The sequence below is a fragment of the Silurus aristotelis genome (genome assembly GCF_946808225.1).
Source record: "Silurus aristotelis genome assembly, chromosome: 13".
Classification (NCBI taxonomy): domain Eukaryota; kingdom Metazoa; phylum Chordata; class Actinopteri; order Siluriformes; family Siluridae; genus Silurus; species Silurus aristotelis.
This window is the reverse complement of record NC_139586.1, coordinates 9,546,244-9,558,696: the sequence shown is the minus strand read 5'-3', so window position 1 is coordinate 9,558,696 and position 12,453 is coordinate 9,546,244. Positions and strand designations below refer to the sequence as shown.

Genomic DNA, 12,453 nt, shown 5'->3' with positions numbered 1-12,453 from the left:
TGTGTGTGTGAGAGAGAGAGAGAGAGTTTATTAATTAGCACACTGGCAACCCACGTGCGAGCGTAAAGCAGACGTTACCGACAAATTCGCCGGACCAAAACATTTTTAAGTCACAAAAAAAATAAAAGAATTAAAAAACAAAAAACAAACAAAAAAAAACATAAATGCACTCGGTTTAGCTATAGTGTTTTTTTTATTTTTTATTTGTTTCCCCCCAAGGTGTGATTTTGATCCCACAGCGCCCCCACACTTTAATGGTGTATTGTGGTAGTGCAGCTTGTTATTCAGACGTGCAGGAGAGAACAAACTGCACTAAACAGTGGCAGAGGTGTACGCACTCTGTATGCCCCTCTCAGCAGAGAGATTGGTTAACTCAGTTTAACAGCATGAAGGCTTTTAAACGCTCAGATATTGCTGAAGGCCCTCATCTGCAGCTTTTACTTTACCCATTACTACCAGTGTTATTGACTTGTTATCGACTGGTTGTAATGACTTGGTGTCATGTTTGTTTTTCTCTTTCTCCCTCTCTCTTACTCTCTCTCTCTCTCTCTCTCTCTCTCTCTCACTTCCAGGCCTGTATCCTGTGTGCTGACCTCATGGTGTAAGCAGGTGTAAAGATGAGCATAAGCAGTGATGAGGTCAACTTCCTGGTGTACAGATACCTACAGGAGTCAGGTACATGTACTGCACATGCAAAACTCTTTTCTATAAACAGACCAAACATACGTTCTGCAATTAGACTAGCGAGCTTATTTTATTCTTTACATGTATATTTAAATTTCTACTCTACCAACATTAGCAGAGCCTGATGTAAACAGAAATCACACCAGAGGGACCGGAGTGAGAGCAAGGTGATCCTCATGAGAGCTGCACACTGATGTGTGTGTGTGTGTGTGTGTGTGTGTGTGTGTGTGTGTGTGTGTGTGTGTGTGTTTTCTCTCCCTTCCCCCCCGCTGGCAGGGTTTTCCCATTCAGCCTTTACGTTTGGTATAGAGAGCCACATCAGCCAGTCCAACATCAACGGAGCCCTAGTGCCCCCTGCTGCCCTCATCTCCATCATCCAGAAGGGCCTGCAGTATGTGGAGGCAGAAGTCAGTATCAATGAGGTAAGATGGTGCTCTGCCTCTTCTCGTTTCAGCACGAACGTAAACCTTTAAAAAAAAATTGGAGAATGTTAAAATCAAAATCTACCAAAAATCCCTACAAACTTGAATGAGCAAAGGTGTAAAAACTACATTCACTCTTTTTTTCTTTCTTTGTTTAAATGAAGATAAAAGTAGTCTGACTATAGTGCAGTCTGTGTTACAATCTGTTTTTTTTAATTAAATTTTTGTATTATTATTGTTATAAAAAATACTTTGAACTGTTTCCTGCAACATTACCATGCGGTGGACCTTTTCACCCCAGGCAATGCAAAGGTTTCCCATACAAAGCGACTCGTGACGCGTTTATAGTTTTAACAGTGCGAGTTCGAGAGAGGAAGCTTTGTCTGCGTTTTTATTGCAATTTCGATTTACCTCGCACCAATATTGACACTGAAACGCGGATGAGTCTGTTGTCTTTCGGCTGACTAGCATTATTATAATCATTATGATTCGTCCTTTGCCTTCCGTGTGAGAATATTATTGTGCCTGTGTGTTCAGGACGGCACCCTGTTTGACGGCCGGCCGATCGAATCCTTGTCGCTGATCGACGCTGTGATGCCGGACGTGGTGCAAACACGCCAGCAAGCCTACCGAGACAAACTGGCGCAGCAGCAAGCTGCCGCCGCGCCGCCAGCCTCCAGCGCCAACATGCAGGGCAACGCCAAAAACGGAGAGAACACCGCCAACGGAGAGGAGAACGGCGCACACGCCTTACCCAGTGAGCCTCGATCTGAACTCTATAACATACGCTTTTCCGATCCGCTCGGGTAGTTTTCAGTAGTGTGAACGCTCTCTGCGTGTCTGTTTCTCTGTAGATAACCACGCAGACATGATGGAGGTTGATGGTGATGTGGAGATTCCGCAGAATAAAGCCATGGTGCTGAGAGGACACGAGTCAGAGGTGTTCATCTGCGCCTGGAACCCTGTCAGTGACCTGCTCGCGTCTGGGTCAGTCGCTCGTCTCCTGCCTGCTTTCTTCACCGCTAGCTGACTGTCCTTCTTCCATGTGTATATTCTATAGTTACAAATATCATTGTTACACAGAGCTTCTTCGTTAGTGGGTTTTTACTTTTTTTCTGTTTTTTGCTCACTATTGACACTTGTAGATCTGGGGACTCGACGGCACGCATATGGAACCTAAGTGAGAACAGCACCAGCAGCTCCACACAGCTCGTGCTCAGGCACTGTATACGAGAGGGAGGCCAAGACGTGCCCAGCAACAAAGACGTTACATCATTAGACTGGAATGTGAGTGTTTTTTTTTTTCTTTTTTTCAGAGGCGGCGCTCTTACCGCTTTTCCACCTTTCTTTTTTTCTTTTTTTTTTTTTTCTGACGCTGATGGCAGCTTAATTTATCTGTTATTCCCTTTTCACAGAGCGAAGGGACATTATTAGCCACAGGCTCTTATGATGGCTTTGCCAGAATATGGACAAAAGATGGTGAGTCTTCTTTTTCTTTATTTTTTCCCTTCTTTTTCCTTCAACATTATGCAAGAACTCACTTTTGTGCCTTTTGTTGTGATGGTCATATAACGTGCTTTTAATTATTCATTTGTGATTGATTGATTGATTTATTTTTAACTAGGTAATCTTGCCAGCACCCTTGGTCAGCATAAAGGCCCTATATTCGCGTTGAAATGGAACAAGAAAGGAAATTTTATCCTCAGTGCTGGTGTAGATAAGGTATGAAGCATGGTTTTATTATTATTTTTCTTTTTTCTTCTTTTGTAAGAGTATTGGTTTTATTAGATCAAAGTGCTGATCGACAGATTTCTGTCTGTTTTAGACAACAATCATTTGGGATGCTCATACAGGAGAAGCCAAGCAGCAGTTTCCCTTCCATTCAGGTACTCTTGTGTACACTTTGCTCATGTTTGCACAGTGATACAAAGTCAGACACACACGGTGACCTCTTTTGTTTTCTGTTGAGCTGAACAGAGTTTGTTAAAGCGTATTTTTAAAAAAATATATACATAAGTAAGTAACATGTACACTATATGATCAAAGGTTTGTGGACACCTGACCATACGGCTTTGGACATTCCATTCCACGTTTAGTCCACGTTTTCTGTTCTAAAAACCTCCACTCTTCTTAGATGAAGTTCCACTAGATTTGGGAGATTTGTGCTCGTTCAGCTACAAGGTTGCTAGTAAAGTCGGGTATTTGTGTATTGGAGGAGGCCTGGGATGCAGGATTCCACTTAAATCTAAAAAGCGTTAATCAGGGATGAGGTCAGAGACCCGTGGAGCTTCATGAATCCGGCATTGTGCACTAGAGCGTTGTTTCGGGGGGCTCCTAGTTCAGGTGAAGGGAAAATGTCGCTTTACTCCATCTTTGGGGCCATGTGCCACGAATATGTCGAGTGTCCCGATACTTTTGTCCATGCAGTGTACATATGTGCTGGTTTCTGCCTAGAAACGGACGCATCTCAAACGAGGTTCAAAACACGTGTGTGTGTGTGTGCGTGCTTTTAATGCGAAATTCAAAATCCTGTAAATTGCCAGATTGCGAAGAGACCCAGCGTTTTATTGCGAACATCAGAGATTTATTGTTCCGTTTCAGAAAACTGTGATTTATTCCTTGCGTTGAGTCACAAACATGCTAAATTACATTTGGAGGAGGTAAAGCAGAATAAAATTACATTTGCGGCAGGTGCAGTTGCTGAGTGTTGGTATTTATTGTACAAATCTCTCTGCTGTAGTCTGCTTCTTTAAATTAGAGCAGCGCTATTTCAAATGAAGATGCAGGACAAGAGGTGTCACTAATATAGCAGCTTCGCGAGAAAGAAAGTGGTGCTCGAGCGAACACAGCCCGGGGCAAATAGAGGCATGTAAGCACAAATTCCTCTCTATGTCCTGTTTCTCTATCTCTCAGCACCTGCTCTGGATGTGGACTGGCAGAGCAACAACACGTTCGCCTCGTGTAGCACAGACATGTGCATTCACGTGTGTAAACTGGGCCAGGACAGACCCATAAAGACATTCCAAGGACACACAGTAAGCTCAGTCCACATGTTGCTTCTTTCTCTCTTCCAAAAACTGACATGTGCTTGTCCTCACTCATGCGTTCTCTCTCTCTCTCTCTCTCTCTCTCTCTCTCTCTCTCTCTCTCTCTCGCTGTGTCTTTTAGAACGAAGTCAATGCAATCAAATGGGATCCAACTGGCAACCTGCTGGCATCGTGTTCTGACGACATGACGCTGAAGGTAAGGCCAAGAGTTACAACTCAACACAACGCTCCTAAGACTGCACACCCTCACTAACACGGGTATCAGCTCATGGACTTTATCCATTAGGGCTGCAAAGATTCCTCGAGTGACTCGAGTAATTCGATTACAAAAATTCATCCAGGCCAATTAATTCGCATTTTCGAAAAAAAAGATAAAACTTACTATTTGTTAGTTTTAAAAGACCCGTCTTACTTTCTCGAATATTTAGCATTGCTCTTTAATACAGAAAAAGTACTTCTTATCCTATTACTCGACTGATCGATGGAACAATCGTTAGAAGTCTCGATTACTAAAATAATCGATAACCGCAGCCCTGATTGGCACTCGAACGCAATCAGATCATGCTGCCAAGAAACACACAGCGTTTTTTTTCTCTTTTTTATTCAAAGTAGTTGCATCTCTCCAGTTTGTACTTATTGTGCAAACGTTTGTTCATGCACTGGATAAGAGTGCTGCTATTTTCAGGCTTTTTAATTCGTGCGAAAGAATGTGTCAAACTGCATTTCAGTTTCGTTAACAGCCAAACACACACAGAGGCAGCACATCAGATATCTCTCCCCCGTTTTCAGGTGTCTAAAACTGTAGTGTTTGTATTGTTCTAGATCTGGAGTATGAAGCAGGATACGTGTGTTCATGACTTGCAAGCTCACAGCAAAGAAATCTACACTATAAAATGGAGCCCAACTGGCCCTGGCACCAACAATCCCAACGCCAATCTCATGCTCGCCAGGTAAAACCTTTTTTTTTTGTTTGTTTTTTCTTTTTTTATAAAATTTTTTTTACACTTTGCGTTGTTAATTGTTATACATGGTACACTATATGGACAAAAGTGTTTGGACACCTGGTATTTCCAGCTATATGTGGTTATGAACGCAGTGTAACTCATTGGCTTTGGATGCGATAGCATTACATTTTCCCTTCACTTGAACTTGGGGACCCAAAACCCGTCCACAAATCTCCACAAGCGCACTCCAAAATCTAGTTTAACATCCTTTCAGAAAAGCCGGAGTTTACGGGAACTAAATGTGGGATGGTATGTTCAAAAAGCACGTGCGAATCTTACGGTCAGGTGTCCACAAACGTTTGTCTATATAGTGTACGTATTACAGTGAGTAATGGTGGAGTTTGCTTGTTTTAAAAAAAATTTCTCTTATCGCTCCAGTGCATCCTTTGACTCCACTGTCCGGCTATGGGATGTAGATCGAGGCATCTGCATCCACACGTTAACCAAACACCAGGAACCGGTGTACAGCGTCGCCTTCAGCCCTGACGGCCGCCATTTGGCCAGCGGCTCTTTCGACAAGTGTGTACACATCTGGAACACACAGGTGAGCTCTCGCTTAACCGTACAAGATGGTGATTATGGTGCTTTCCCGGGGGTTATTTTAACATGTCCGCCAATAAGGCACGTTATCAAAATGGAAACTGATAGTAGTCCGAGTGTCAGACGCTTCACCCCCAGTTTCTAATCTAGAGTACTTCATGCATGAAGAGAGTAAATACACTTCTAGAGTCTCTAGAAAAAGAGCAGTCAGTTTTATAGCATTAAGTAATTGGCATGTTGATTATTTAAGGTTGCTTTTCAATGTGTTTCCACAGACTGGTGCTTTAGTTCATAGCTACAGGGGAACAGGAGGCATTTTCGAAGTGTGTTGGAACGCAGCTGGTGACAAAGTGGGCGCAAGTGCATCGGATGGCTCTGTAAGTACCTGCTTTTTTATGATTTTTTTTATATCACGCACCCATCAACCCCCCCGTGTCGACGTCCCCTTATGGGCCGCTCAAGTGTCCACTTACGTGTGGAGGAGGAGAGAACCGAGCGGGTTTTATTAGTAAGAATGCGGTTGACCTTGGCAGCAGGTCCTATGAGCCGTCGGGTGTAGATAGAATAATTGGTTACACGCATTCCAATTCGAAAGCAGCAAATCCAATATTTCTTTTTAATATAGAAAACCAAACTCTTCCAGGATTTAGTGGAGAAGCTCCTTTTGAGTTTCAGGTGCAGTTTTGTTCAAGTGTCTTTCAGCAGGTATGTCCCCTAAACATACACATGCACAGAAGTGTCTTTCAGCAGGTGTGTCCCCCAAACACACACACACACAAACAGATTAGAAAACATCCATATGTAGCAGGAAAGGTCTGGCGACCCAGTAATTTTGGCAATTTTTTTTTACATACTGCGATTGTCCATTCCATAATCCCCTTTTCCCCTCTGCTAATCTTTGCTATACATCATATAATTGAAGCGGAACACACAGAAACATATTGCTGTAAAAATAAGAACTCGGTGGCCACAGAGTTTCTTTAAACAATTCCAAAGTGACTTCCTGCTCTGCTTTTCCTCCTCCACATGAAAATGGCAATAAAGCGAAAACGGGGCATCATAATTCCTGCCCCTATTGGGCCAATATATAAGCAATCATTGCAATTTCTATTTGTTTGCGTATGAATTTCTGTATTCATGTTTTAATTTCATTGTTTTTTGCTTTCTGGTAGCAGTTATTTAACAGCAGCTTTATTTAGATGAACTTTCACCTGACGCTCAGTCTGTAGAACTCGAATGCGCGAGAGATTTGTTTCTTATTAAATAGCAGTCATGCTGTTTTTTTAACATTTGTAGATTTGTTTCTGTATGTATTTATCACACTAAAAAAAAACAACAAAAAAAAAAACACACAGCCTCTTATAATAACGCGATAAAGTGGTTCCTCCAGCGATCAACAGAACCCCCAGGAGAATGCAGGCCTCTGCTTCTCAAGCATAGAATATGTAGACATACGAATAAATGTGCGACATTTCAAGTGTCTTTTTTTTTTTCTCTCTCTCTCCTTAGGTTTGCGTATTAGATCTGAGGAAATAACGCTGCTTGTTGGAAGCCATGGACCGACTATGAATGTGTACATAGCCAAAATGACTGTCCCCTGCCCCATGTACTGCTACAATCCCTATTGTACCATGGCCAGCCACTACAGACAGGAGAAAAAAAAACACAAAGAAAAACCACGAGCATCCTGACGCAGCAGACGAAGTAGAGTGGAAGTGATTCCAACCAGAGACATGAAAGGGACTTTTGTAAGGAACATCAGTGGGGAAACAACACAAAAGAAAACAAAAAGGAAAAAAAAAAAAAAAAAAAAAAAAGGACTGGTATATTTACCAAAATTTGGAAGATATTTTACTATTTGTTCTTCAAACCAATCTCATCAAAATAAACAAGCGAAAAGATTTTAATCTTTGTTGTTAGTTCCATTTCAGTGTGCACACATCTGTTTTTTTTTTTCTCTTTGCTTTCTCTTAACACTTGTTTTTTTTTTTTTTTTTTTTTCCCCTTCCCCTTTCTTACTTGTCTATTTTTCAACACTTGCATTATTAAGGTCACAGCTGCATGAAATACGGACTCATCTTTCTCTCTTTTTTTTATGCAGAGTACAGTTATTTGAAGTCTTTTTGGTACTTTACATTTTGTGATTCAAAAAAAAAAAAAAAAGAACAGTGTGGGGACTTGAAACCATTGAACTTCAATTAATTCGTCCGTTTCAGTCGTTTTCACGCTTCGGTTTAATTGTTCAAATCCGCGAACCGTCGTTTAAGTTCCGGTCGTTTATTCGAAGGAGACGTTTGTTCTGCTAATATGCAGAAATAATAAAGGCGCACATTCAGAGTGCATTATTCTTAGTTTGTCCAGTATTGACGGAGCAACAAAATGTTAACTGTAGACTGCTGTAGCTACTCCTTTAGAGTTTTCTTTTCCTGTACTGCATTAAGAACAGGCATTTTAATATGGGTTAAAAAAACAAAACAAAAAAAAAACTGTTGCTTATAAAGAAAGAGGTCTATACAGTATAATTGCTAACACTGGACAACCCTAGGTTTATTATGGAATTTCTAGACAAAAAAGAAAAGACTTGCTTTAAGTTTCACAAATGATCTGCTCACTGATTTATCAAAATCGTTTTTTTCTATCAAAATGAAATTGACCCCCAGTAAATCCGCTCCGATTTAGGGCTTCTAACCAATTAGTGCAAAACCCATGCACCATATAAGCTTCTTTTTGACACCGAATCCGACACCTGTTTACACCGCGTTGTCCATCTGTCAGTCCGCCTGCAAATACAAGCCTCCCTTGTCCTCTCTGCATATAATATTCACTTCACACACAATGCTTACACTGTTTATTTCAACTGACCGAATGGTTCACCAGCTCACTCCGCTATTCCGTCTCCTATTTGTAACAATTGAGCACAGCAATCAATATTAATCGCTTATTACGCCTTCCTGTCGGGGGCGGGGGGGCTTTCAGTGTCTCCTATCTGGAGGCTTATTCTGCAGCGATGCATCCATAATGAATTGTATTTAAAGTCCATCTGAAAGGAGTCCGGTCTCAAGATACGCTGCTGAGACTCTGAAGTCAGGTAGAGGTTTGTAGAGCCGCCACAGAGGTATTATTTTACGAATACAGTACATATATTAGACTAGACTAGAGCAACATAAATAATGGTTACATAAATGTCTACTTTCAAAGGAACACATGAAGCTTAAGGCAAGTCTGAGCACTGGGTTGGACATCTCACCTGCCAAGTTAATCCTATTCAGTAGAGCAACTGCTCCTGATGTGAAATAATTGAACATGTGAGACAAATTATGGCGGCACAAAAGTGCAGTCCATATAATTGATGTGAATGATCAGTGTGTGCTTCCGCTGCAACACGCCTTTTATTCAGCTGAGGCTAATTTTATATATATATATATATATATATATATATATATATATATATATATATATATATATATATATATATATATATATATATATATATATATATATATAACGTATGTATGTGTTACCTTTAGTTCTCTCATCGGCATTGAAAAGTCACTAAAGATCTTTTACTAAGAAAGCAGAGGTGACAATCTGCCCCTAGTGGCCTGTTTGTCCAATAGCAGATCCTGCATCAGCCTTTTTTTAATTAAATTTTTTTATTATACAGGTGTCAGGTCTCCATTTATTAGGCTTATGTTAATTTTCTTTTACGCAACGTGCTACAAAATCGTCAACTTTAAGTAGACTGTACTATCTGAACACTACGCAGTGGCAACTTGAAGGTTCTGATTTCAGTTCTGTTCCTCCATTAATCTGCGCTCCCAAACCTCTTGCCCACCTCTTCATTTTGTCACTACCAAAATTTCATCATACCCTCCTCATCCCCCTTTTTTGTCCTGAACTTTTTGTACTCTTTTAGTACTTTTGTAATTCACATTTCTTTGTAGCTATAAGAAAAAAAGTAAAAAAAAAAAAAAAAGACGATGTTGAATTTGGACTTCGGAGCGTGTACAGAACTTTACCCAGGTTGAGCATTCTGGGTTGGAAATGTTTATCAGCGGTTTCCCATGACGCCCACCTTGCATTTTTTTTTTTCTTTTTTTTTTTTTTTTTAATTAATTTGTTGTTTTTTTGTTACCACATTCCCCACCCCAGTCGAACGGTTCTTTTGGTTGCTGACCCTTCCCGCTCAGCCTTGCACCTTGCAATGCGTTAATTTGTTGTCATCGGATCAAAAGTTCAAAATAAAAAACTATATTTTGATATTACTAAGTGTGTGATCCTCCTTTCAATTAAACACATTTGCAGATGTTGTACGAATGAAAATCGTCTCTCCTTGGACCCCGGCGTCGACATTGTCGGGTTTTTACTTTACAAAAAAAATAAAAAATGTATGTAAATGCAGTGATGATGTAGAGCTTTTGAACTCACCAATATTGACTCGCACCTGCTGGAAGTCCTCACCAGTAGTGATTTTAGATATTAAACGTGTTATAGTGCATTTGTAAAATGACCATTACAATTGTTTTTTTATTGCAACATACTTTAATGTTATAGATATTATATATGTGACATCTATAGGTAGTACCTGGAACTGCAAAACATACTGGGTAGATATCCACGTTGATTATATATAATATTGTACATTATGGCTTAATCTACTTGATACGGATGAAAGTAATGGGACACCTGACTTTTCCAGCCATCCGTGGTTCTTATCTACGCTGTTGTAACAACACTGGATGCAGTAGCTTGAACTTTTCCTTCACTTCAACTAGGAGACCCAAATTTGTTCCAGCATGGCAATACCCCTGTGCACAAAGCCAGCTAAAGGAAGATATGGTTTGCAGAAGTTTAAGTGGAAGATCTTGAGTGGCCTGCTCTCAATAGCACTCGACCTCAACCCTACTGGATATTTAACTGGAACGTTGACTGCACCCCAGGCCTCCTCACCCTACATCAGTACTGGACTTTACTAACGCCCTTGTGGCTGAAATCTGCATAGCACAAATCTCTACAAGCACACTCCGAAGTCTGTTGGAACATCCTCCCAGAAGAGTCTTATAACAGCAAATTGGAACTAAATGTTGAATGGGATGTTCAAAAAGCAGATATAAGACTTATGGTGACCTATGATCAGGTGTCAACCAACTTTCTTCCATACAGTGTATTTGTGGGGCAGTTTGGGCAGTTTGCCACACGAGTCCCTCAAATGTTGTTTTTAATTATTATCTTTGTGCCTATAATTTACTAGATAATTATATACATTGGGTAACTCCAAGCATGCAGTTTAGATTTCTTAGATTTTCAGTCTTTATGGTAATCCATATGTTAAAGTAAAGCATGCGTTATATATTGAATACATGCTCTAGCCCAGTGGTTACTGAAAGGGGTAACTTTCAGTATATTTGTTATATGAACATTATATCCGAATATATGCTTATTACTTAAATGTGTATCATGATGATCTGGATCTATTCCTATATTTTAGAATCACAGAAAAGGATTTTTATTTTGGGCCATTCACATTGCCAAAAAATTGCTATGAGAGTCTATAAGTACATAGTGTGTAATAGCTTAGATAAAGGTGGATTGAGATTTCCCCAAATAAAAAAAATAGCAGACCCCCTGGTTTTGCTTCATTTTGAGATCCACTGCTCTAGTCAGTATTCATCAAATGCGATTAAAAAGTTTGGTACTTTATATGTATAAAATGACGGTGCTTTTCCTGTAAGCTCTGAGTGAGCTTGTTTTGCTTTAGCAAGAACTTACACAAAGTTCTTGAGTATTTGGAGATGTCCATCCCAAGTGTCTGATCAGCCAGAAGTTTGGATATCTCAATCCACCGGACTCAACTTTACGCCTCTTCTTTTACGCGTAGGCTTTCACACAGGAGTCGTGTTGGTCTGTGAGGAATGCTACATGTTCTCTGCTGTGTCCAGCACGCTCAGGCTTAGATCGTATGCCACAGTGAAGAGGAAGTCGATTGGCAGGAGCCAGTGAAGCCTGAAGAGGTTTTCACTCACTGGTAGGGGAATCATCTTGCATCTGAAGGCATGCACAGACCGTTGAAGCAAATTCCTATGGAAAAATAACACATACAGAAACTCAGCTAGACAAACGTACTTACTTAAATTGCTCCGATCTGGAGGTCCTTAGCATCAGGAAGATAAACAAGCCAACTCCAGTGTTTAAGGAGAAGGAGACAACCTTGTCTCTTTGACGAAACCCTGGGAAGGTGCATCAGGATTAGAATGTTTCGTTCCTGAACTACTCAACTAGGCAGTTCAAAGCACACAGATGGACACATGGTTTTGCCATTATGTAGATTGAAAGTCAGTAGGAGTAAGACAGAGTACATGTGTCTGAATGAGAGGGTGGGCAGTGGAGTGGTGCGGTTGCAGGGAGAAGAGGTGGAGAAGGTCGAGAGGTTCAGGTACCTGGAATCAACAGTGCAAAGTAATGGAGTGTGTGTTAGAGAAGTGAAGAAAAGAGTGCAGGCAGGGTGTAGTGGGTGGAGAAGAGTGACAGCAGGAGTGATTTGTGATATTAGGGTATCTGCAAGAGCGAAAAGTAAAGTTTATATGACTGTGGTGAGACCTGCGATGTTGTATGGTTTAGAGACAGTGGCATTGAGTAGAAGACAGGAGGTGGAGCTGGAGGTAGCAGAGCTGAAGATGTTGAGGTTTTCGTTGGGAGTGACGACAATGGACAGGATTATAAATTAGTTTATTAGAGGGACAGCGCATGTAGGATGTT

At 40.7% G+C, this 12,453-nt stretch overlaps 1 protein-coding gene across 6 annotated transcripts in view; it reads left to right on the top strand.

The window, feature by feature from the left end:
* The window catches only part of tbl1xr1a (TBL1X/Y related 1a), a 52,144-nt gene extending 44,540 nt beyond the window's left edge, over positions 1 to 7,604 (top strand). For all 6 annotated transcript variants that reach the window (XM_083558550.1, XM_083558551.1, XM_083558555.1 and 3 more), the window contains 14 exons: positions 573 to 675; positions 961 to 1,106; positions 1,644 to 1,863; positions 1,961 to 2,093; positions 2,252 to 2,393; positions 2,522 to 2,585; positions 2,731 to 2,828; positions 2,932 to 2,992; positions 4,020 to 4,141; positions 4,275 to 4,349; positions 4,976 to 5,103; positions 5,536 to 5,701; positions 5,973 to 6,074; positions 7,207 to 7,604. In XM_083558550.1, the coding sequence (XP_083414676.1) occupies positions 618 to 675; positions 961 to 1,106; positions 1,644 to 1,863; positions 1,961 to 2,093; positions 2,252 to 2,393; positions 2,522 to 2,585; positions 2,731 to 2,828; positions 2,932 to 2,992; positions 4,020 to 4,141; positions 4,275 to 4,349; positions 4,976 to 5,103; positions 5,536 to 5,701; positions 5,973 to 6,074; positions 7,207 to 7,233 (1,542 nt within the window). In that variant the 5' untranslated portion in view covers positions 573 to 617 and the 3' untranslated portion in view covers positions 7,234 to 7,604. The remainder of the gene's footprint in view (positions 1 to 572; positions 676 to 960; positions 1,107 to 1,643; positions 1,864 to 1,960; positions 2,094 to 2,251; positions 2,394 to 2,521; positions 2,586 to 2,730; positions 2,829 to 2,931; positions 2,993 to 4,019; positions 4,142 to 4,274; positions 4,350 to 4,975; positions 5,104 to 5,535; positions 5,702 to 5,972; positions 6,075 to 7,206) is intronic.
* Positions 7,605 to 12,453: the final 4,849 nt, after the last annotated feature.